Source organism: Phodopus roborovskii, unplaced genomic scaffold, assembly GCF_943737965.1.
Source record: "Phodopus roborovskii unplaced genomic scaffold, PHOROB, whole genome shotgun sequence".
In the NCBI taxonomy this organism is placed as follows: domain Eukaryota; kingdom Metazoa; phylum Chordata; class Mammalia; order Rodentia; family Cricetidae; genus Phodopus; species Phodopus roborovskii.
The window spans coordinates 12,509,186-12,534,888 of record NW_026126541.1 but is presented as its reverse complement, the minus strand read 5'-3'; the positions used below and the strand labels follow the sequence as shown (position 1 = coordinate 12,534,888).

The following is a 25,703-nucleotide window of genomic DNA, read 5'->3' as shown; positions in this document are numbered from 1 at the left end:
AGTGACAGCCTTGGAGGGACTGAACATTCACTGGCCTTTGCTGCCATCCTTGCTCTGAGGCAAATCTCTGCTACGTTTGTTTATGCTGTGGAATATTACTTTAACTATGTGAAGGTATGTTACTTCTGCTGCCTTTGTTAATGCTGCAAAGATGTGTTACATTTGTTTGTGTGGCATTTGGTTAATTATGTAAAGGTGTGTTGCATTTGTGCACCTTGACTGCCTAAGGCACCTGATTGGTCTGATTCAAAGCTGAACGGCCAGTAGACAGGCGGGAGAGGGATAGGTGGGGCCGGCGGGCAGGGGGAACAAGTAGGAGGCAAAATCTAGACTTGAGAAAGAAAGGAGAGGAGAAGAGAAGGAAGGAGGCCGGAAGCCAGCCAGAGCCGCCAGCCAGACACAGAGACAGCAGGAAATAAGATAAACATAAACAAAGAAAGGTAAAAAGACCTGACACAAAACACAAAGAGAAACAGATTGAGAGAGAGAGAGAGGAGAGAGAGAGAGCTAAGTTAAGGCTGAGCATTCAAAACTAATAGTAAGTCACCATGTAAAGATCTGGGAGCTGGTTGGTGGTCTACCCTTCTCTCAACGTGCGTGATTTCTCAGTATGTACAAATACAATACCTTCTTTGGAATCCGAGGAACATCTGGTTGGAATTCTGACGGCTGTGTACCCCCCATGTGACCTTAGTCACCTGAGCCTTCTGCATCTTGTTTCCTGCTCTGGAAAATGGGGATTCCAGCAACAACATCCACTCCAGGGACTGATGTGGAGCAGTTGGAGTTCATGTCTGTGTGTGAGCAGGGGCTGCTGCAGCATGGCTGCCAGCCTTCACGTTTTCCCAGGCCTTCCCGTTTAACCACCCTTCTTGGATTTCTTAGCTGGCGTGTCTGGCAGAATGTAGGTTCCTTGACCCAACCCCAGCAAAGCCACGGAAGCCTGCAGTGGATCCTGGGAACTTGTTCCCAGTGACGTGGGCAGTGGCGGTTACTCAGGGATGTGCTGGACCCCACCAGCCCTGGGTTTCAGCCTTTGTAGGTTTGAATTATCATGCCCAGTTTATGTGGTACGGGGGATTGGATGCAGGGCTTCTTAAATGCCAGCCAGGTATTTTTACCAACAAAGCTACACCTTCAGGCCATTCTAGTCTTTTTTGGGGGGTGCTTCTCTTGGAGAATTTAGAGGGGCATTCTGCTTTCTCCTCTCAGTGTCCTATTAACTTCTGTCCCCAATAGTACCTCCTATGCATCTGGCTCCCTGTGAGTGCTCATGGACCTGTACCAACCTGCCAGGAGTCGGGACCTTCCCAGCCACTCTATGTCCTCGCACCACACTAACCATAAGGCCCCAGAAAGGGACCAGCCCCTCCCACCTCTGTGTCTCTTTGGACAAAGCAGACCATTTGGGTTTTCTTGAAAGGAAGAAAGAAGTTTTCCTCGGCTGAGGTATGCTTTGAGCTCTACACGGTCACTTCAGATTCGACCCTGAGCACCGTACGGGTTCAGGTTTAAGGAAACTGGCCAAACTCTCTGGGTGATTTGGGCAATAGCTTTGATGAGGAATCAACATGCTCTTTCCAGGGAGCTATAGTTCAGATATTGTTGCCACTCTACACTTGCCAAAGGCCCTTGCATTGGAAGACTGGTCATTGCATGGTGGTGTAGCAACTTTAAGTCTAGTGGGAGGAGATTAGGGGTCCTTGAAGGAGATTAAAGGTGTTTCTTATGAGACCCTGGTTAGTTCTCCCAAAGGTGATTCTAAGAGCCCCAGCCTGGCTCTTCACCTCAGCCAAAACAGCAAACACTTCTCCCATCATAGTGTGATGGCTCTGCCATCCTCACCAGAGGTCAAATACAGCTGTCTGATCTTGAATCTAGAGCCTTCTAAATGGTGAGTTGTGTGAACATCTTTCTTTCCTAAGTCATTTGCTTTGGCTAGCTCATGGTAGTGATGAACGCTCCCTAGAGCAGGGGACTGTGGGTGGCTGTGTGCACCATAGCACACCCCTGGGTGTGGCCTTCCCTTGGGAATGGCCTACCTTGGTTTTTGAGATGGGGTATCTTATTGGTCAGTGAGGCTGAGCCAGGAATCCCCGAGGCTTCATCTGTGTGCCTGCGATTATAAGCACTCACTGCCACATCAAATATTCATGAGGCTTCTGGGGATGAGTTCGAGGTTCCTGTATTTGTATAGCAAACACCTGCCCTGGTCCGAGGCTCTGCGGGACATTGTTTCCTCCCGAACACAACCAACCTCACAGTCTTAACTAGCTCACCATTGCCTACAGGTGCAGCAAATGCAGTCCTGGGGCCTACAGCAAGAGCAAGCCGGCAGGCACTGGTGCTGTCCAGGGTCTTTGCAAGGACGGAGAGTAAGTCTTTGGTGCAGGCCGGTGGGGAGAGGGCGTCGTAGTTTGTGGAAAGGCCCCACGTGCCCAGAGGACTAGAGCTCCAGCTTCAAGACACCCTTCCGAAAGCAATGGCTTCTCATTTCTCCCAGGGACTCCCTGTCTTCTCACAAACTGGCTCTTTGAAGTAAGGCCTTGCGTTGGACTCCGCTCTGTGGCCACCTTTCAAAGGCTCTTTTAGGGGACCCTGCAGACAGTGCACAAGCTGCCCCAAGGGCAGAAGTATTCCATTTTGTTATTTAAAAAATTTCCCCAAGGGTGTACGAATAAAGTGGTGTGTGTTTGTGTGAAAGCTTTGCTCGCCAATAGGAAATCTACCCTCGTCCCCAACTCTGCTTTCAAAGCCTTTCTGAAATAACACGAACTCTACTGTTTACGAGAATTTAATTCTTCCTTTAATATAAATAAGGCAGCATGAAACCCCAAGAGCCTAGCACTTCAGAAGCAGGCCTGTTCCAGCCAAGTGCCCCAGCAAACAAGAAGCTACATGTGCTCATCCTGTGACCTTTCTCCCGGGAGTGAAAGGGAGCTGAAGGAAGTTCAGGCTTGGTCTTGGCTTCTGGAGCTGGTTCTCAGTTGCTGGGCTCTTTGAAACACAATGGGATACAAATGAGCAGGGACAAGGCACAGATGATGATAAATAAAGACGTCTGCATCTGCCCTGACTCTGGAAGGTACCTATTGGACAAGGTGACTCAGGGCGCTGACAGAGTCACACTTTGAGTAGGCTCATTTACAGGGTCCTAGATTGCCACTTTGAAGTTGTGAGGGGGCGGACCACACATGCTCAGTCTAACTCCTGATTATACTCAGGCATCCTATCATCTCTGGCTACCCTGCGGGCAATAGATCTCTCCATCACCAATAAAACTTGGTGGCTAAATGGTCCATTTTCTGGAGCTCTCTGAGGCCAGGTGAGGTATGCGTTGGGCTATGGGAAGCCTGGTTTTGATGCCTACAAGGTTTGTTGTCTCAGCTTCTGGAAGGCTAGTGGATGCCACATTGTTCCCCATTTGCGTTTCTTCTTCGGCCCACTGTCAAAGTTACTAAGAAGATGTGGAGACAAAATCTCACACAGTCAGGCAAGTTTAAGTGGAGAAGAGGCTGCTGGGTTCTCTGACACGGCCCTGGATAGGAGCCCTGCTCCAGCCTCAGGCTCCGATGCTTGTCTGGAGCCCACTACACTCCTTTGAGTTCCCAGGCTGTGTCTGAAGCAGCCACATAGATCCCCAGTGAGTCCAGCTTCCACCATGTTCTTTTAGTCTGGGTCATCCATGAGGTCAGCAAGGCCTGAGAAGAAAAGACTGGCTATATATAGCCAGTGAAGCCCTCTTGGAGTTAGGAACTGGGAGATGCCTTGGGTCTGTGGACCAGAGCTGGGTTTCCATAGCATCTCTGGCTTATAAACCTATATTCCCTATGACCAGGATCCTGAGGACAGCGTAGGGCTATCATAACCCTTGCCCCACAGTCCTGTAACTTTCTCCAAAGTGCACCAAAGTGCAAGCCAGACACAACAGTCTGTGCCCCTCTACCGTGTTGCTGGCTGGTAAGATCAGTTATGGCGACAGGAGGGGCATCTGAGCCAGCACCCAATGTGGTAAATGGCGCCCCTGGTGGTCAGGACCTGGTACAAGGGTAAAGGGACAGGGAGAGGGTGTGCACCTGAGTAAGACGTGTGGCTGAAAAACTAGCCAGCTTTAGATTCTCCATCACCAAGTACCCATTTCTGTGTGATGGAGACATTAGCCACTGGGCTCCTGGAACTCTGCCAGGTCCTTTTTGCCAAGTAGTATTAAAAAACGGTGACCCCTGTGGAACCTCTATTGTTGTGCACAATGTGGTGCAAAGGCTGTGAATTCCCACATCTGTCCCCATTCATGATTCAGTTGCAGACAGTGGGGGGGGGGGCACGAGTTGCTGGCATAGAAGAGTGTTGAGTCTTAAGCTGATCCCAGGCAACATCCTAGTAGATCCTCTATCGACACAAGGCACAGGATGGACTGTGGTACAAAAAGGATTAAATTCACAGCAGTGCTTGCTTTCTCTCTAACTCAGTACCCTGGACTGTCCCGTCACTATTTTGATCATTCATAGTGATCTAAAACTAAGCTACAAAGGATCAGTGCCTGACCCCCATCAACGGTTTGACCAACAAAGCCCCTGTCGCAGACAGGCAAACCAGTGTCCAGTTGCAGTTCTGTATCCTTCACTCTGCAGGACCTGGCTACCCAGCAAGCTGAACCTCAGCTCCCCTCCAGGCCTACTGTGTTTCCTGCATTGGGTTACAGACCCCAGTAAGGTAGACACATGGGATGCTGTCCCCTGGCCCTTGAATCTCATGCTCTATAAGGCGACAGCTTTTGGTGGTGGGCTGGCACGGTCTGAAGGGACATGAAGGGAATATTCGCTAATGAGTGTCGGGGCGTTCCTAAGCATTTCGTAGAAGGAGTCCACTGTGCTACGGTAAAGAGTCCGTTGCAGAACGAAGGGCCGGAAGAGGTTTATAGGCTCGGCTCTCCGCACGGCCTCTGGGAGTCCCAGTGTCTCAGGTACCTTGCGGTTGCCCACAAAGAAGTGATGGAGCTTCTTCTCCTGTAGGCTCCTCTCCAGGAAGCAGAAGAGCTCCTGCAGACGCACATCCAGCTGGTTGGCCTTCCAGTCAGCAGCCCGCCTGCACAGCAGGAGGTGCATCAGGGCGGTTTTTAGGTGGTAGTTGCTCAGCCCACTGGGACCTGTCAGGCGGCTCTGCTTGGAGAGCAAGAAGGAGGCAATCTGCAAACAGCTGAGGTGGCAGGCACCCTCTGGCAAAGCCTTCGCAGTCATCCGGAGAAAATGTCTCTCGTAGACAGCAAAGGACAGGAGCCAGTCAGTGCTGGAGGCTGGCGTGACCCTGCAGGACTCCTTGGGAAGTTGTGGGACAAAGTAGAGGTCTGAGTCGTTACACTGGATCACAGGTGTCAAGATGAAGGGCATGAACTTCCCTGAGCGGAACTTGATTCTGAGAGACCCTGGGGTGTCTAGCTGGCCAAAGGCAAGGTCAAACTCGTATTTGTGGGCAATGCGGTGCCAGGCTCTGGTGAGGCCCACCTGGAACCACTTCATGACCTGCATGGCATCTAGATGCGAGGACTCTCTGGAGCATAGCAAGTCCTCCATCTCATCGTTTGCACCAGCGCCGGGCTGGACCCCACTATTCTTGCCGTGGAGGAGACACAGCATGTCTTCCCCAAGCTTAGTCTTGCCACAGATACAGCCTAAGGGGTCTCCGCCAGCCAGGGTCACCTTGATCTGGCCATAGCCCTGACGACTCAGGGGCACTGAAAGATCGGAGCACCAGAGCTCTGGGTGGAAGCTGTAGGGTTCTGGGGGTATGAAGGGCACAAACAGGTGACACAGCAGCGGCCGCTCCACGTGCCAGTTTTCATACATGCTGCCCACGCCGATGAAGTCCTCCGTTTCCAGGGCAGTGTCTCGGTTGCTGATGCTCCTCAGGGCTTCCAGCAAGTCATCCACGAAGCCTTCCACAAACTCCCGGGTGCGGGTGGCATCACCTGTGGCACTTCGGATACAGTGCTCGTAGAAGTGGTCCAGGATGGCTTTATTGGGCAGGGGAAGGCCCCGCAGTGGAGTACTGCCCATTCCGCACAGGTCATCCTCATCCCCACCCAGGCACTCTGGAAAGGGCCCATCTTGGTGGTCCTGCCGCCATATCTCGATGATCAGGAAGGCGATCATGCAGAGAGTGCTCCAAAGGTCCCAGGCAGTGTGAGCCTCCGGCGGCTGCTGGCCCTCTTCTGCCTGATGCAGGGCCTCCTTCTCGGCCACCAGCCGTGACACCTCCTCTTCCAGGCGCAGCTGCTCCAGCTGCAGCTTCTCCTGGTGTTCCTGCATCTTGCGGATGATCTCCTCCTCATTTTCGGGAACTGTGGCATTCTCCCGTGGGAACAGCAGTGGGTGGTTAATGATGGCCGTTACCACCACCAGGCAAACTCGGAAAAGCCCCATGGCCATGGCTGCAGGGTTCCTAGGAACAGAGAAAGGCACCGCTGGTCACACTATGTTTCCTTCAAGCACCCTTCCCCCTGGACCCTTGTGCCAGCCTCTGCCCCTCCAGAGCTATCGACAGTCCTGACACTCAACCCCCAGTGGTCTCCTGTAAACACGTCACATGCTCCAGTCCAGCCTGGGCTTATACATGTCACGGACATTTCCTTCTGTCTGCAGAACATTTCTCTTGACCCTGAGGGTCAACCTTCTCTCCTCATGGCCCTTTGGTTGGGGAAGATATAAACCCACATCTCAAATCCAGGGGTGAGCACAGACGCCAGACCCAAGGACAACAAGACCATTCACTACAGCCTCAGCTACTCCCACAGTGACTGGTTCTGTGGTGAATATGTGAATTAATCTGAGCCAATGGGAAGGAAGGCTTTCCTTGTTGCTAGGGTTGTCTGAGGACAGGATTACTTCTACAGTGTGGGCTGCTCTTTGGCCACCAGTTTGGAGTAAAGCAGACCCCTGGACCCAATTGCGTGTGAAACCATCCCTTTTGGGGTTTGCGGGCAGGCGAGTCAATGATGAAGTCCTTTCTCTTTAAGCCCGGCGAGTTGTTCTTCAACCATCAAACACTGCCTTCTCCCTCCCCTGCATTTCCTTTAGTGACTGTGTCTTCCTGATGGTTAAGAATGACAGGTTCCTGTGATGCGGGGTGTGTTAACTCACCTCTCTGTACCTAGGTTTCTTGGTTGAAGAGAAGGGCCTCATCAAGGAACTGATGCCACTTGCTTCTCTTATTAAAGCATTTGAACTCTGAGTCTGACCTCTTAACCCCAGGACAAATGGGTTTTTAGTTAGACCTCAAGTAATTTTTAGGAGAAAGGCTAACCTCTTGCTATGTTTGCAATGGAAACTGTGATACAGACAGCTGTGGTGAAGTATTACCTGAAATCTTGTCAGAAACCCAGGTTCAAGCTAGGCAGTGAGACCCCCCCCCACCAACCAAAAATAAAACAAAACAAAACAAACAAACAAACAAAAAAAAAAAAAAAAAAAAAAAACAGAGGGCTTAACAGGTCAGTACACTAGCAGGCCAGAAGAGGGCAGCAGATCTCATTAGAGATGGATGTGAGCCATCATGTGGTTGCTGGGAGTTGAACTCAGGACCTCTGGAAGAGTAGCCAGTGCTCTTAACCTCTGAGCTGTCTCTCCAATCCCACTTGCTACTCTTTCAGAGAACCAATGTTTATTTCTTCAATCTGTATTACACAGCTTACAAGCACTGGTCCTCCAGTCCTGGCGGGATCTGATGCCCTCTTCTGCCCTCCGAGGGCACACCACACACACACACACACACACACACACACACACAGATAAAAATAAATAAAAAACTAAATGCAGAGCCCCAGCCCCACTTCTGATGTCACTCAATCTGTATTTTAAAAACCATCCAGAGAGGGTTGCGGTTGGGGACACAGCTCCATGGTTAAGAACACTGGTTACCATTATGGGATATTTGTACACTGTGTGAAGATGTATTTGCTGCGATTGGTGTGATAAAAAGCTGAACGGCCAATAGCTAGGCAGGAGAGTATAGGCGGGACTTTTGGGCAGAGAGAACTCGGAGGAAGGGTACACTGGCTAGGCAGACTTGGAGGAAGTACCATGGGCAGTGTGGAGATGAGGCAGTAAGCCTCATGGAAGAAAGTAGATTTTTAAAAAGGGGTTAATTTAAGCTATAAGAACTAGTTAGGAACACGCCTAAGCTAAGGCTGAGCTTTTATAATTAATAATAAGTCTCTGTGTCATTATCTGTGGGCTGGCGGTCCTGATGAGAAAGTACTACAACTTTTTCAAGGGCCAATGTTTGATTCCTAGCATCCACATGGTAGCTCTCAATTGCCTATAACTCCCGTTCTGGGGGATCTGACGCCCTCTTCTGGTCATTGAGCACTATTACTTGCTTGTGGTATGGACATATATGAAGATAAAACACCCATCCCCATTAAAAGAAAATAAAAGAAAAGAAAAAACATCATGTGCTTAGAGTGGACTGTAACTTTTAAGTTACATTCTGAGCAATGTTGAAATCATGCTGCTCCACTCCATCTTGCCTGGAGTATGAGTCATGCATCTGTTCAACAGATCCCCACAGTATACACTACCCACCCATTAGCAACTAGTGAGCCACCTTGGCTATCAGACAGGCTGCCATGATAGCACAGTGCTATCTGTGGTCAAGCAACTCTTATTTAATTTTATACCGGCGATTTGGGAAGCAGAAAAGGTTTTCTTTTATGTGAAAAGACATCAATGGAGGAGGGAGGACGGAGGAGGGGAGAGGGAGGAGGGAGGAGGGGAGAAGGAGGAGGAAGGAGGGGAGAGGGAGGAAGGAGGGAGGAGGGAGAATGGAGGAGAGAGGAGGGAGGACAGAGGAGGGGAGAGGAAGGTGGGAGGAGGGAGGGAGATATGAGGGAGGGAGGAGGAAGGAGGAGGGGAGAGGGAGAGGAGGGGAGAGGGAGGATGGAGGATGGAGGAGGGGAGAGGGAGGAGGGAGGAGGGAGGACAGAGGAGGGGAGAGGGAGGAGGGAGGGTGGAGGAGGGGAGAGGGAGGAGGGAGGAGGGAGGACGGAGGAGGGGAGAGGGAGGAGGGAGGGTGGAGGAGGGGAGAGGGAGGAGGGAGGACGGAGGAGGGAGGACAGAGGAGGGGAGAGGGAGGAGGGAGGAGGGGAGAGGGAGACACCACAGTGGGGGAGAGTGGCCAACACTAAGCCCCAGTCTAGAAACCCTCTTCCGCTTCAGACGACAGTTTCAGCTACATCACCGGAACGAGGCCTCATGCCTGCTGGAGGCCACACTACTCTGGGAGTCCCCTTGTTCAGAACTCAAAACCAAGGAGTTAAGTGCCCTTGGAGGAGACAGACTAAGCTAGGAAAAGTGCAGGCACCTTGGACAAATTACTTGGCTTTCCCGATCCTCTTTCTGCATCTGTCAAATGGGAAGAGAGATGCCTCACTAAGGCAATGCCCCCCAGAGCCTTAGTGAAACCCTTGCCACCGAGTGGGTGCTCTGATCTATCAAAGAGAACCTGTGATTGGGTGGGAACACACAGCTGCTCCTGCCTGAAAGGGGCTCCAGAAGGACACAGGCAGCACCCATGGGGTTACAAACCTTGTCAAAAGCACCAGCAACCAGCACAACAAACATAAGGCATTCTGCTGTAGAGATGCCCAGCAGACCTGGCCTTGAACTTGGGCTCTGCTCCTGACGGAGTGTTCTCAGGTGGACCAGTCATCTCCTCCAGGACTCCCATCCTCATCCTCCAGGAGGTCAGAATGGCCCCTCCTTCACAAGGGTACTGGGGTGGAGTGCACGTGGGTGCTCAGCACAGTGCCTGGCCCAGAGCAGGCAGCCCGCATGCACGTGACAGCTTCTTTCCCCTCCGCCTCCATGGGCCTGTTTTCTCACCGACCAAGCACACCAGCCCTGCCCATGTCTCAGGGTGTGGAGGAATGCACGCTGGAAAGTGCTTTGGAAGCAGAAAAACACTCCATTGCTACTGGTGTCCTTGGCGCAGGGCTCCATCCGCCCTGCCCTCCAGCAAGTGAGGAGGTTCCTTCAGAGTCTACACCTTCTTGCCAGTGGGGAGGTCCTGCTGGCTCACCTCCTTGTCAGGGATCTTAACCCAGCTGTCATTTCATCCCCTGCTAACCTCTGGGGGGTCTGTAAGCAGAGCCCCTGGGATGGGGCAGAAGGGCCAGGCCAAGATACTGAGTGTTTTGTAGCCATTCTGTGCTCACCACCCAGTGCTGGGATTGAAGCCTCTGCCCTTCTGGTTGCCAAGCCGGTTAACAGAGACCAGTGCCCTGAAGGAGGATTGTGAGTTCTGATGTAAAGTTCTTGTAACCAGGAATACGGGCACGCACGTGTGCACACACACTTACGTGTGTCCAAACCCTTCCCCATTCCAAGGACATCAGTTTCTGCTGGTCCCAAAGCTCTCAGCTGTAGGACTGTCTCTCACACCTGTGGCTTGTGACAGCTGTTGGCAGCCTTGGCTTTGGGAATAAACCTGGGTCATTTGGCCAGCTTCTGCCTGCTTGCCAGGAAGCAGACAGGAAGCCTGCTGAATTCCTCTCCACCCCAGCCTCACCCACAGGGAGGGCGGCTCATACAGCTAAATTTAGCCTGGCACAGAGCCAGGCCTTGGGGTACAGAGGCTGGGTAAAAGATGGTGACCCCTAGGTGTCTGGGGTGAATGTGGTAGCCAGGACATGTATTCAACCAGGCTCTTCCTGTAGGTTGGTCAGAAGCCCAAAACCCTAGAGGAGAAATGTGAGGTGGTGGCTACTTTAGGGGGTCCCTTATTCCTGCACCCCAGAGCATTTCTCATAATGGCTTTGGTGAACAAAAACCACTATGGGTTATTGGCCGTAGCTCCTGCCTGACAGTCTCTCATTAGGATGTGCATGACACTGTCCACAGTGGCCATTGTGCCCTTCCGAGAGGTGGCTGTGATCCCTGTTTCACAGCCGGTTAATGAAAGCTCACAGACACATGGCTACAGAGGCCCGAGGCCCCTGGAATTCCAGTGCCCTGCCTGCCTCTGCCTGCGAAGCCCAGGCTTTCCCACCCCCTGCCTGCGAAGCCTGGAGCACCTGAGTGCAAGGAAAAAGCTGGAGGCTTCAGGCTCCTCAGTGGTGAGCACAGCACCATCCCTGACAGAAAAGCCTCACAGTCCATATGGAGAGTCGGACAGGGTTAGCACCTCACTGGGCACATGGAAACACACAGAGCGCTTTATTCCTGTCCTTTGAAGGCCCTTCCGGCTCCACCCATTGGTGGGGGTGTCAGGTCCCTGACTCCTTATTCACTCCCTTTCCTCCTTCCAGAGAATTCTGCAGGCCAACCTACTGCCAACCAGAGTCTAACTTAGCCACTGAAGCGCCTCAGCCCATTTCCCAGTGACTTAGTACTTCCCGATGGGACTGTGGGTCTCCAGGGCTCCAACAGCTGCAGCAGCACCTGGGAACGAGACACATTTGCAGTACCACCGTCTGCCTGCTCATCAGAAATGCCAGGCTATGGCCTACCATCAGTGTTTTGGCAAACTCTCCCAGTGCTTCTTGGGCCTGTCAGTGCTCAAGTCTGAGGACCACCCATCCTAAAGCCTGGTTCCTAAGTCAAGCACCCTCTGGGAAGGAAAGTGGGGCTCCTGAAGTGTCACAGCGGGACTCTGGAGCTTGCCAAGGGCTCCTGGCTGGCCCAGCCTGTCAGATGTAATTAGCTTGCTAATTAATTACAACAGAGTCCTGGAGAGGCAGAGTCAACGGGACCATCTGATGGCTTCCTCACTGAAATGGAAAAGAGGAGGTGATGATGGCAGGCTCTCTCTCTCTCTCCCTCTCTCTGTCTGTCTGTCTCTGTCTCTCTGTGTGTGTGTGTGTGTTGTGTGTCTCTCAGGGTGGTGGTGTGTTTTCTCCCACTTTCTAAGTCCTAACCCCTTCAAGAAAGGAGATCACCCAGCCTCTCCTGTTTGTGCTGACCCTACTGTGCGCTGGCCTTCTGTTTGGGTTTCCAGTTCCAGCTAATAAGATCTAGTCAAGACAGTACTGAGAAAGTCAGAACTTAGAATTGTAATAATCTAAGCCCAATTTATGGACTTGCAAACTGAGGCCTAAAGAGGAGCTAGGTTGGACCTGAAGGGTGATGTAGAGGGGGCTGAGGCAGAATGGCCATCCTCCTTGGGCCCTGCCAGGTGACATCTGGTAGGAATTTCTGTGCAGAAACAACAAAAGATGCTTTCATTATTGAGGGCTACTTCATGGCTAGCATGATGTTAAGAGCCCTGCAATGTGCTACTCCATGCCAGGTCCTTTGAACATGCTATCTACCGGTGCCAGACACAGTGCTGAGCACTGTGTGTGTGTGTGTGTGTGTGTGTGTGTGTGTGTGTGTGTCCTGTAACTTTCAGAACATCAGCCTGGGAATGGTGTGACCCAGATGATCTGCAGTATGACTGTCAGGGAGCGTCACCCCGGCTGAGCCTGCTCCTTTCCCTCTGCTTTGCCTCCATTCCTCAGGGGCTTGAGGGGAGCTAAGTGAGTGAGTCCCTTACTTCTTGCTGCTTATGGCTGCTGCCTGGCCACCAGTGGCGACCATTTCTCAGGCTTCCCAGGCCCTGGAGAATCAGGGCCACATCAGGAAGGCTCAGTTGATGGTACAGCTCTTTTTGGCCTTCGTCTTGGTTTGGGAGTTGGGAAGCCGAGCCTGGGCAGCCTGAGCCCTGTGGAGACTCCCCGTCCTATATTCCAGGGCTACAACACACCTCCAATCTCACACTTCCTGTGGGAGTGGAGCCCTGTGTGAGACTAGCTCTCCCGGCCGGCCGACTGGGAGCAAGCGGGCCTCCCCCACTTTGAGTACTGTCCTTTGCTATGACCGTTTCTTCCCTTGCCGCGCTGTTGCCCACCGGTCCAGCAGAGCAAACCAAGTGTCCCTTTGCAGCTTCCAATGCACCCTGCACGGGCTAGACCCAACACAGCCCCAAGCTTGTCAGTGGCTGACTTAGCATGTGCTGAGAGATGCCCGGGAAGACACAGAGACGACAGTCACCTATCTCCTCCACCAACCCCATTGTTGGCTAACTCAGGACCCCGCAACCAGCGCTTGGGCACCTCAGCTCAGGGTGCAATCCGCGCTCTAACACGGTTTTAGGACACCAGGAAGGAGAAAGGCCTGGCAGAGCTGGCCCTTATCCAAGCAAGGACCAGGGGAAACAAGGTACTACTGTAGCATCTCTGGCTGGACCTGTCTTCACCTGTATCTCTACGGGAACGAGGAGTGCATCTCTGTTGGGGGCTGGGCCATGGCAGGCCTCTGGTCCTCATAGGAGAGGGAGGGGCAGACAGAGAAAGGAAGTGAAGAAAGAGGAAGGAAGAAGACCAAGAAGAATAATTGAGAAAGTGGGCAGAAAGGGTGTGGTCTGCCCCACCCACCTCCTTTACCCAAAATCCTTGTAGCTCTGGCCTCAGCCACCATCTTCCTCCCCCACTCAGTTCTTTCTTTATCCAGTTGTTCCCCCTGCCACGTGAAGCCACGGTTGTCAGGGAGAAGTGGGGACAGGTCAGGACACCAGAGGAAAATAAGCCAGGCTGCTGCGGAGGGCGGGGCGGCGGGGGCATCAGTCACTTGGGTGACATGAGTTTACCTGCAGACAGTGGCTACCACAGTGCATATTCCGTGAACCCGGAATGGCAAGACCTCTCTTCCTCCCTACAAGAAGCCAAAAATGTGGATTTTTATCAGAAGCCTTCCTTTTAAATGACTGGTTACTATTTCAAACACTCTTTTAAATCCCCCTGAGTCTACTCGGATATTTCAGAGGTTCGCCAGGGCCTGTGTACTCTGTCTGTAACCCTTGATGGTAGCCCTGGGCATCTTTCCTGCTGCTGTCTGCCTTACTTTACTGGGATGCCTTGCTCCAGGCTCCTGCCTCCAGCGCCCTCAGCAACTACTTGGCATAACTAGTAATTACTTCCCTAGCCTAAGCCTAACCCCTGCCCCAACCCAGTCCTGACTACTCCAGTATCTCCTAGTCAGCCGAGCACCCTGCCTGGAAAGAGCCATCATGGCAGCCTTTGAGGGGCTGAGCGTGTGTCAGGCTTCTTCACATAGATGCCAGGAATGTTTGCTCTCCTTCCCATAGTTTCTCCAGGAACCCGAAGAGACTGTAGTCTAAAGAGTATATACTAACGAGGAAACAGAGCCAAAGGTCTCTGGTTCTCAAAGACAGGAGAAACCCCTCTACCTAAGTCAGAGGAGACCCAGACAGACTGAGCAGGCCACCAGTGAGCCAGTGGGAAGTGCCCACTGCGTGGGGAGGTGGTCCCTTTGATGCAGTAAGCTGTGTGGCCCACATGGGGATGCTGACTGGACTCAAAGGAGGTACCAGGTCATAGTGCCAAAAGCATTCTTGGAAGGGGAAGGGGTTTCAAGGAAGCCACCAAAATGCCAGTCCTCTTGTCTGGACTGGGGTCATGAGGGTGTCCAGGGTAGTCAAGGGACAGGAAGGACAGGGGCCTGGACTCTGGGTCAGGTGGGAGGGTTACATCCTTCCTGTTCTGCGTTTTCACTAGTTGATATGTCCAACTGTGTCAGGGAAACCATCAATCTCCCAGGAAGGACAAGGTGTCCCTCTGTTCAGACCTCTGCCTGACTCTCCAGCAGCAGAGGACCTGGCCCACAGGGCATCACAGATATTGGGATGTCTTGGGAATAGACAGACAGAGGATGGGGTAGGGGCAGGAGGAAGGGCTGCAGCCCTTAGCCCTGAGCCCTGGCCACACCTCCTTTCTGCTCACTTATCCACTTTAGGGCAGCTGGAATCCAGCAGTCACTGTGTGGACTGAAGGGCAGCCTTCAGGAAGATGTGATTCTAGACTAATATCCAGACCCCCGAAGCGACCTTATTTGGATGAAAAACTTTATAGTTGCGTTTAGATGAAGGTGTCTGAGATGAGATCCTGGATCCAAGTGGGCCCCAAGTCCTTACGAGAGGTAGAAAGGGTAGGGCAGAGGGAAAAGCAATGGGATTCTAAAGCTCTAGATCTAGATGGGAGATGCTGTGTCAATCAAGGCACATCTGAGCTGGAAGAAGGGAGGATCCGGTACTGAGGGTACCCTGTTAGAACATCCTCAGGAGACTGGTGTAGGCTCAACAAGAAAGCAGATACCTCCCCAGCCTCTCTGCTTGGTTCTGCTCTGCTCTTTGTTTTGCACCAATGACTTGTGAGACAGACTTTTGGGGTGAGGTCCTGGTGTTCTGTTTTCCTGCTGCCTGCTTCTGCAATCCTCAAGTTCTCCCCGACTCCAGTGTAGTCCTCTTTCCATGCAGCAAGAGCAAAGCTTTGGGTCTAACGTCCAGAGCCTGACTCAGGGGCCCCTCCCTTCGCCCTTGGCTTGCCTAGCCACTGCAGATCATCTACTGTCCTCTGAATACTTCCTGCACATGTCTACCCTCCCTACCCTGTGCCTCATTTCTCTAAGCAAAAACTCTACCCAACCGTTGTAAACTCCTCCCCAAAAGCATTTCAAGGAGCCTTCCAGGTTCCTCCAACTCCAGATAATTCCCTCTTAATTGAAGGGAAGGAACAAGGGCAGGGAGTTAGTCGTATTCACTAAGGCTCTGAACGTGGGCAAGTGTTTGGTGCCACTGTAGGTGAGGCATCTCATAGGTGTGCCTGACAAGTAACAGGTACACCCAATGTGGGTTCCCTGGGTGTTTTATCCCAGGATGCTGCCTGGGTGAGCATGCCATCAACCTCACCTCAAAGGGAGGAGCCCAAGGCACCAAAGTTGAACAGTCTGAGGCCATTAAACTGCTAAGGCACCAGGCCCACACCTTCTGTGCACAGCACCTGGCCTCAGGAGTTAGCTGCATTTCTTAAGAGTCAGGCTTCTCCAGGGCCAGGAGAGGGTGTCTTCTCTGCATTCAAGGTCCCCTAGAGTACCTGACATGTACCTGCTCACGGTGTCAAGGACTCACAGTTTACACTGGGCACACCACATTCTGAGGCAAACTTCCACAGACTCTTGACTACCTGTTCTCTCCACGAGTTTCCTAGGGTGTGCCCTGGCCAGAGGGGCCTCCCTAGACTCCAGGGGTTCCCACACAATTTTATAAAGCTGAAACAGGCACTGTGACTCTGTTAACCACTTCCCAGACTTGTATAGGGCTGGCTCAGGCAAGCACTTGTCCAGTAGAATCTCTTACTGGAATCTCTCTCTCTCTCTCTCTCTCTCTCTCTCTCTCTCTCTCTCTCTCTCTCTCTCTCTCTCTCTCTCTCCCTTTCCCTCCCTCTCCCCCTCCCTCTCCCTTTCCCCTTGCACCCTTCCCGTTTCTCCTCCTTGAGTTTTGTACACACACACTGCCTTCCAAGGCTCCCTCCTTGATGGAACAGGCAGAGCAGGCTGCTGGGTAATGGAAGCAGAAACCCCAGCAGAGCAAGATCCTCGCCAGAGTCAGACAAAGAGTCAGAAGGCTTGAGCAGAACCAAGGAGTAAACACAAAGGAAAACAAAAGCCGTCCCAGGCCCCTCCCCTCCCCGCTGCCCCGCCTCCCCACCCTCCCTTTCCAAAGGAGCTGGGGATGCTGGAAATGAAGGAATTGTCAGCGCCTGGCAGCCACTTTCTTTTTGATCATTGCCTGGGAACAAAGTCAGCTCAGAAGACACAGCCTGTCTGAATTCTCCTGCACCTCTAAGTCACAGAGGAGGATGGCCTCACCCCTACCTCCATCATCTCTGCAGCCAAAGAAAGGCCAGCTCCCCCTGTATAGGCTCCCCCAGCTCATCCTCCTTAGGCTCAGCAAGTACCTGAAAGTAATGGCCCAACTGGAGGAAGAGTCTAGAGAGGGCTGGAGAGAAAGGAAGCGCTCTCTCTCTCTCTCTCTCTCTCTCTCTCTCACACACACACACACACACACACACACACACACAGGAAAGGGAGGGAAGAAGGGGAGGGAGGAGGGAGGGGGGAAAGAGGGAGGGAGGAAGGGAAAGACAGAGTCTGTGCCTGCAAAGATCTCAAAAGGCTTTCATCTTCTTAAAGGAGAACAGAAAGCAGAGAAACCAACCCAGCTGTAAACACACTAAGAGCTGTGGTCAGCTTCTGCCTGTGCTGAACCTCAGGGTTCCCTGCTGGGACCCAGGCTGAGCAACAGAATGGTCGCCTGTCTGCCTTCCCACACTTGTCGGTCATAGCTAACGAATTCTCTCTGGGACACAGAAGGCCTGATCTGTCCAGCTTGGAGCAGCTATCAGAGTCACTCCCTGAATTATCCGTGATGATACAGTAACCGTTTCTTGTGAGTTACCCCAAAGCAAAACAATCAGCAGCGGCAACCTACCGCCCCTTTACTCCCAGCCATAGGGACAGAGTGGCCATTGTAACAACATGTGCTGTACCTAGGCTGTGCCTGGCATGTCATAAGTGTCCAGATGAACACAGGACCATGGCTGATTCATCAGCGCCCATCAGTTCACGTGCACAAACTTCTGCCCCTTCCCCATTCCAAGGCCACCCAGAAACCATCCAAAGTTCTCCAGCTAGGAGGACTCTTAAGTTGGTAGAAGCTTAGAGTACAGTAAAGGGGCCAAACTGTGTGATCAGAAGGACTGGTTGGGGTCTGGTTCTGCCATGTGCTATGACCCCATCACGCCTATTCTACAGCTCTCGGCCGATTGGTGAGGTATTGTGCCCTCACATTCGGTGCTGCGCTTTGGAAATGACATTGTTGTTGGCTTTGTATTGTTTCTTTGGGAAGAGGACACTGAACGACATCCCTGCAGGTTCTTCAGAAGCCTGTGGACACTAAATTATCTCCTCCACTTCCTTATCGTATTCGGAAGATCACAGGAGAAGAGGAAGTTTGGTGGTCCACGAGGCTCAACAGCATCTGCCCCTCTCCCCCCATTCCAGTGGGCTCTCTAAAGAGTTTCTGAGCAGCATGAGGGACAGCTTTCTAGGAATGCTTGCTGAAGAAATGAATGAATAAAGGAATGGATGGAGTCTTTTTCCCAGGAGCAGACATATGACTCCATTCCTAGAGTGGAGTGTGGAGCCCTGGTTGAATTCTTTCTGGGAGAGACCCTGCACTCAGAAAAGCAAAGCCAACAGTGATGTGCCAAGTGCCAGAAATGTGACCCCAATTCCTTGCAGATGTAGCCCTGCAGGCAACTGCAGTTCTTTTTGGTCTTGACAAGCCTTAACTTTCTCAAAGAAAGAACCATGAATGAGGCCCCCGGAACGCTTTATAAGAACCTTGCTTCCTCACTTCTTTTAAGAAAGACACGTAGAAACAGAAGATAAACAGGAAGGTGAGCGTTCAATAAAAGCTCAGTAAGGCAGATCGAGCAAGTGTCCTGTCTGGAGAGCTGGACAAGCGTCTGGGGATGATACACCTTAGGGTTTGGTTGATCTCAGCCAATACATAATGTTTGATGCTTAGCTCTGTCCGTGTGCTTTGTGTGTATCACCCTCAGCTTAAACCTCCCAGGCAGGCACTCATATCCAGATAAGGAAACTGAGGCACAGAGGAGGCTCTTCTGACACAAGGGACAGGGGTTGTACATATGGCTATTGGGGAACAGGACATAGGGTGGGGCCTGAGCATCCCCTGCCTCCTCCCTTCCAGCCTAGGGCGCTCTCCTGCCCTCTCAGAGATTTAGAACCAAGTCCTAGCAAACAAAAGACTTGTTCATGAATATCAGGTGATTCCCAGGCCTCCTGGATAGAAGAGGGCTATTGAAGCAGGCTCCGTGGGAACTTTGTTATGAGTTCATGGCTCTCCCGACAGGCAGGGACAAGATGATGACAGCATCACTCCAGGTTGGCTGCTGCTGGTGGGGCACACTCTGAACCCACTTTGGGCATCTGCAGAGGCAGCTCAGGACAGCTTTGTTCTCCTCCTGGCCAAACTGTGAGTGGTCAGTAATGGGAAGTGAGTCACTTGATAAGCACAGACCCTGTGTTTTACCTGGGGACTCCGATGGGAGCATCTTACTACATGTTTATGTGGTAGTCGTTACACCACCATTAAATAGACAGGAAAACAGTCTCCTCTGCTAATATTGCAGAGTAGAAAGGGGTTGAAGGCTCAGGCCTGGGACTGGTTGGTGATCCACCTACCAGCTTCTGGCTTTTGACACACAAGCTGTGGGCTTCTATATGCTATTTTCTTAGTCTTCGGGCTGTGGAGTCCAGGCTGGGATGCCTGAGGTGGCAGGAAGAAAGGCCTGGGAGACAGGAGATCTAAGTTGGGATTGTGTCTCAGGGACACTGGGCGAGTCTAAGCTTGTTCCTTGATCTACATCATGGGACTGTTTGCACCTTCAGGGGCTGCTGAGAGCAAGAGAAACAGATGTGTGCAAAGGGTCACAGGCAGGCTTTGCTGGGAGCAGATGTTCAGTGCCTGTTTGTAGGAACGAAAAATCTTGAGACGTATTTTTGTTTGTTTGTTTTAGTTTTTGGAGGGGGAACCAGTTTTCCAAGAAGAAGAAGAAGAAGAAGAAGAAGAAGAAGAAGAAGAAGAAGAAGAAGAAGAAGAAGAAGAAGAAGAAGAAGAAGAAGCACGAGCTTGCAAATTGCCTACCTAGCCAGGGTACTTCAGTTTTCACTGAAGTGAAAATTGGCTACACTCATACAAGAATCGGGGCCTGGACACCGGAGAAGCACCTGAAGTTGTGTCTAGCTGCACCACACAGGCTTGACTCACTCAGGTCCTTTGAAGATGAAAGGGCTTGGGCTCTGAAGCTTTGTGGAGACAGCTCAGCCATGCCATCTGGTTTTCTACCTCTCTGGGAGGGCAGATCTCCCGAGCCCGATCTTTCACTGGTAGCCCTGGCTTGTGACAGCCCTTGCTTAGGAATTCTGTCTGAAGGGCAGCAGCAGGCATCACCTTAGAAGACAAGGCTGAAGCCACAGGCCAGCAATTAAGCGACTCACAATTGCCATGAGTTCAGCCTGGCACATAGCGCTGTCCTCAGTGTGTCCCTGGGTACCATGGCTGTCCTCTTTACTGCTGTTCCCAAGCTACCAAGTGTCTCGAAAATACCAGCACAAGCTCTTAATTTAGCGCTTGAAGAATCCCACAGGGCCTTCAAGAGCTGGGTGATAAGTAGCTGTGCACCTCTTAGAGGGTGGCTTCCACACATTCTTTCCTGTCCCTGCCTTGGGTGATAAAGTTCCCTGAGGCTACTGAATCCCCAAGAGTCATGCTTGTCATATTTGCTTAATCAATGAAGGACTCTTGTAGTAAGGACATGGGGGTAGGTCACAAGGGAAAGCCACTTTTCTGATGCTGCCTGTCACTGCACCAGTAACCCACACTCCTTCTTGGAGATTGGAACTGTGGGAGGGGAAGCTCCTGTATGGAGTCAGTCTGGCTCAGAGGAGAAAGAGACTGTGGCAGTCAGCACTGTGTCTTCTTCCTCTTGGGACATGCACCAAGGCCTCAAGACCCTCCCCCAAGTAGTTCAACAGCCCAGAGCACACCATCAGCTCCCACCCATGGCCCACCCTCTCCACAGCCTCTGAGAAACACACCTGTGGTAGCTACAACTTCTAGGTCCCTGTCCTGGAACATGTGTCTTACAGTTGAGGGTGGTTTGTGTCCTTCCTGTCTGCCTTAAGGTGGAGGTGTTGCCTGGGCAACCGTGATGCCATCTGAGGTGCTTCCATTCCAATGATGTCACTGGGTGGGGCACATGGGCATAGAGGGGATATATTTTCTATGGGGTCCTAAACCACCCAAAACATTAGAGAGGGTCTCTCAAGAGCCGTGTGTGTGTGTGTGTGTGTGTGTGTGCGCGCGTGTGCGTGTGCGTGTGTGTGTGTGTGTGTGCAGAGGCCTTCCCACCCTGCTCTCCTGTCTGGGCACTTGCTGCAGGACAAGTTTGAAACTGGCTTTGGCCAGAAGGTCAGCTTAGTCCTCAGCTTGGGGAGACAAGGAATCTCCCCTTCTGTCCCGGTGGTTGGGACAGCCTGGATCCCTGTGGCCTTGTTTTTTCATCCAGACCTCAGTGGACAAAGCATTAGCCTGATGGGAATTGGGGTTTTATCTACCTCCTCCCTGAGATGGTGTATCCTGATTTTCCAGATGACACAAGACTTGGAATACACAAGGTACCTGGCCAATCATGGAGAACGCCCATTGATAGGACGGAGGAGCTGGGACTCAACCCAGCCCTATCCAGTCCAAACCTCATGCAGGCCACATCTTGATGGTGGCGGACTGCAGATATGGCTCACTAATCATGAACCCAGCGTGGCCCCAGACAGAGAACAGGGAACGAGGCCAGCTGGGCGGGGCAGGTGGCTTGAGGCAGCCACAGCAGACACTGTCCTTGGTAGGCCTCACTTTCAGGCTTAAGCAGGGGTTCTAAGTGGCCATCTGTACCCTTCCACTCCCCAGGGCCTTAGAGCCAGCTAAGGACCAGGCTTTGTTCTATTGACTCGCCCAAGTCACCTGGATATCCTACTGATTTGCATGTAGCAGACTACACAGCCCTGAAACCCTGAGACTGTATAATGTTTACCTTGTGCAAATATATGTAATTGAGGGTTAGTGTTTGCAAAGCACTAAACAAATAAATAAAATGGGGCAGGGCGGGGGAGAGCTGCATTATGAAAAGCATAAAGGGCGAAATCCTACCAGGAGGCATCTTCTAAAGCACACGTAGGCTTCTTAGCGGGTATAGCTGTAAGGAGCCAAGGCCTGTGATGTGAGACACGCAGGAAAGCAGGCATGGATGGTCTCTGTTTTAAAGCGCTCCTTCCAATTAACTAAGTGCTGAGACAGGTGGTGTAGCAGCTCAGCCACCTGTGAGTTGGAGCAGAGAGAGGGAGCATGAGAAACAGTCTCCTCTGTGGCTAAGTGGGGTTAGAAGCAGCAGGAGGAGGGCGAGCTGGGGAAAGGCCTGGAAGAGCAAGCCAGCACGTTTAACCTCTCTCATCGTCCTCTGCTTCTCAGGAAACCCCACCTGGCATGTAGCTGTCACTTTTTCCTTCTGCACCACACCCAGGTGGCACTTACTCATCCCCGTCACCTCAGGATGCAAACTGGATCTGCCACCTCACACGGCTCAGTAATCAAAAATGCCATGTGATGTGTGAGCCAAGCCTCACATTGACCATCAAGGGTGAGCTCGCCTCCTTCCTTCCTCCCTTCCCCACCTGGATGAGTCTGCCATTTTTTTTTTTTTTTTTAATTTTTATTTTGTGTATGGGTGTTTTGCTTGCATGTTTGTCTGGGCACTACTTGCATGCCTGGCATCCTTGGATGCCGGAAGGGGGTGTCTGTCCCCTGGAACTAGACTTATCAGATAGTTGTGAGCCACCATGTGGGTGCTGTGGAATAAACCAAGGCCTTCTGGGAGGGTAGCCAGGGCTCTTAACCACTGAGTCATCTCTCCGGCCCATGTTAAACTCTTAATAATTGGCTAGTGTCAATGACTGTGCAGTTAGTATTTTGTTCAAGAGAAGCAGGCTGGGGGAGTGAGGATGACCCCCAGCCGCTCAGCTATGGGGCCCTTGTGTTAAATGGCATGGTATAGCATCGCCTTGCTAAGAGTGAGGACTGTCCTTTGGAGGTTACCATCAGCTCTCAATATCCTCACCACTTCATTAAGGCTGGATAAGGGCATCCAGGGTGAACCCACATCAGCGAACCACATTTCCGTCTTTGAAAAACCTGGCGTGGCTTAGTACACTGCTCTGCTATAGCCTCACAGACTGCAGTGCCTTCAGACCCTTACTGGAGGTACCTCTCACCTCCAAGCATGGAGACCCAGAGGCAAGCACCCAGAAGGCAAGGCTCCCTTCACAACCTCTGCTCACACTGACGGCCAGCACATTGCCCGTTGAGGTCTGATGGCTGTGCCCTGTTGAGCCCCATCTCTGTTCTAAGCAGGGAATCTGAAGCCAGACTGAACAAGCCATTTTCTTTTATCAGGCTTCAATGCTTGAAATGCCTGACGGCTGTAGCCATGCTCCTATGCTTCTCAACCCTGGGTTACATATAGTGTAATCCTTTTTCTTTATCAGATACACTTTCTCTACTGTCCACATAATCTTAGCCCTTTCCCTCTGGACAAGTTCTGGTTTGCCAGCGGTGTGCCTCCAAGCAGTGGCTTTGAGAACTGGGCTAGTGTATGCCACTGGCTCAACCTCACTCCAGTAGGCTGAAGAATGCCAGGTGCATACCACTGTCTCCATGGAGACAATGCATGCTTTTATCAAACAGGATTCCTTTGTACACTAACCCCAGAGGGTCCAAAAAGGGAAAACTAGAAAACTGGGTTTCTTCCAGACAGTGGGCAATTATCTCCCAGAAGCTGCCGCACCTTCTCGCCTTCTGATTAAAAAGCTCACCCACACACCCTTTATGTTTCGCTCACGGCCTAGAGAGCTAACAACTTTTGGGATGATGGCATCAGGTTAAAAGTTCAGCTCTTTACTCCCTTAAAACCAGAGTCTGAAAACTGCTGTGTGTCTAAAAATTATTCACTGAGAGGGCAGTGTGTGAGCAAATGCTTTTCCATCCTCCCAGGGGATCCATCCAGACAGCGGGAATAACCTTTCGGTTACCCACAAGTGGAAAATCTGGAGGCAGTATGTCCTGGAGCAGCAGCATTTCTCAGGGAATCAGCAAATGACCAGGCCACTTAGGCATACTGGGCTGTCAGGCAGGCACCAGGAGGTGAACGACAGTGGCCTCTGCCATCCCTTTCACTGCCAACCTGGACCAATGATCACAGCATCTGTGTTTGCTTTAGCCGGCAACCTCTCCAAAGCAGAACTGGTTTGTAAAGAAAAGAAACCCGAAAGACAACAGAGTCACCCAACATTGATTTACATGGTACAAGTTTCCGGTCCTTTCTGTTTCGTAAAGAGTTCTCGTACTAGGCAGCCGGGTAAGGAAAGCTAAAGGAGTCGTTCCCTGGTTCGGTCAATATTTTCCCATTTTGTATGGAGAATTGGCCAGGGGCTTCTAAGTCCATTTACCTGGAGGCCTGAACGAGGGAAACCCAGGATGGGGCTGGGAATCAAAGGCAGAAACTATTTAGAGCCCAGGAGAAAGTTTTGCAGAGCATAAGGTCTATTGCGAGTCCTGAAAGAGGAAGTGGCAGGGGCTTCATCCGGCCTGAAGCAACCTCCTTGCGTCAAGACAAGCTACAAGAAACAAACGTCATTCCCATTCCTTTCTTCCAGAACTGAGCTTGGGCTACCCAACCCGGTTTAGGAGATGGAAGGTCCCGGTTCTAGGCACAAACACGTGGCCCCGCTAGGGGCTCCGAAGCCTGTGGCGCGGGGAGCAGAAGCTGCTTGCTTCCCAGATTGCTGGAAGCGCTCGAGGGGTTCCAGGGCGCCGGGGCGGGGAGACCCCAGTGCATCGCCCACGAAGAGTGATGAGGGAGACAATGCCCACTTCGCAAGCGTGCATTAAAGGAGTTCCTAGGGTCGGTCCCGGCCAGGGTCCCGGCATTCGTTGCACCCCGCGCTCCGGGCCACGATCATTTCCAGCGCAACTCTGCGGGAGTACCCAGTCCCCTGCGCGCCCTTCATCCCACACACTCTGAGGTTGAGGAGCAGCAAAGCCTCACACTCGAGCCCCGCACTCACGTTCGGCCGCGGCAGCCGCAGGGGGACCGAGTGGGCCTGGCTTCACTTGTGCGTCGGGGTCCCGGGACAGCAGGCTGCGGGGATCCTGGGATCCTGGGATCCTGGAACGCGGGCGACCAGACCGCGGTAACTCCCGCCTCCTGGACTCCTCCCGCCCTGCTCTACTGGGCAGCAGAGCTACTCATTTCCGCGTTGTCACGGAAACTTTTTGCTCCTTATAAGAACAAAACGCCCGCCTCTATTGGCACCGGTCGGAGGCCCTTAAGGACGTCCGCGCGGTTGCCGCCGAGGGATTGTGGGTCGGCCTCGGAGGTCCTCGTCTTGGTCTCCCAGATGCTCCAGAGAGGACGGCGGATTTGGACAGCGACCTGGCGCGAAGAATCTGGAGACTGGAGAGGACTAAGGAAGGCAGACGGGGGAACCCGGAAGGACGCCCTTAAAGGGCGGTCTAGCCCTCAGAGTGCAAAGGGTTAAGTCACTGCAAGTCAGCCCGCATTTCTGTGGCGCGTTTTACAAGCGGGTCACTTATTTTGTCCCTCGGGGAAAATATAAGTCGAGACACAGGGCCGGCCGCTTTCCCTCCTGGATTAAAACTGTTCATTTTATGGTTAATGAACGCATTGCCTCTCCGCCGGAGTAACCAGGCACAAGATGACCGAATGCTGTAGGGGGCGCTCTCTTTTCCATTGCCAACTTTAAGAGCAGGGAGAGAAGGTGCAGAGCGTTGTAGCACGCGTACTTTAAACAAAAGTTTAATAGTTTATCGCTAACCCTTCCTTTGTGAACAGCACATTTACACATCTTGTGGGCGTGGCTGGAAAGGGCTGGAGTAAAGTATTCGTTTCAGGAGCGCCCAGGGAAAGCGGAGGAAATAAGTGTCATATGACTTTACTACTGGCATTTGGTCTTAGAGCATCTCACTTTCCTTCTCTGTCCAGCCTGGTGACTTTTAACACTCTTCTAGAACTCACAGGCCGTCTGCAGGATAAACAGACGATGAGGAAAAAGGTCTAAAAATAGACCCTCTGGCCCTTGGCCCAGGGCAGTTTTATGTTCAATCTTTGGCGGGCTGCTGCTCAGATCCCTGAGGTGGGGGATTCTTGCTGCTGC

General features: G+C 52.1%; 1 protein-coding gene across 2 annotated transcripts; it reads right to left on the bottom strand.

The window, feature by feature from the left end:
• Positions 1 to 2,789: 2,789 nt before the first annotated feature.
• On the bottom strand, positions 2,790 to 24,804 carry Itprip (inositol 1,4,5-trisphosphate receptor interacting protein). Of its 2 annotated transcripts, XM_051199687.1 has the most exons (3): positions 24,594 to 24,804; positions 13,621 to 13,685; positions 2,790 to 6,438 (listed from the first exon to the last, which is right to left on the bottom strand). In XM_051199687.1, the coding sequence occupies exon 3, from the start codon at positions 6,423 to 6,425 to the stop codon at positions 4,758 to 4,760; it is 1,668 nt and encodes a 555-aa protein (XP_051055644.1). In that variant the 5' UTR covers positions 6,426 to 6,438; positions 13,621 to 13,685; positions 24,594 to 24,804; the 3' UTR covers positions 2,790 to 4,757. The 2 variants fall into 2 exon arrangements, with proteins under 2 accessions (XP_051055644.1, XP_051055643.1); XM_051199686.1 differs by lacking the exon at positions 13,621 to 13,685 and having other exon boundaries at positions 24,594 to 24,801.
• Between the last annotated feature and the right edge of the window lie 899 nt (positions 24,805 to 25,703).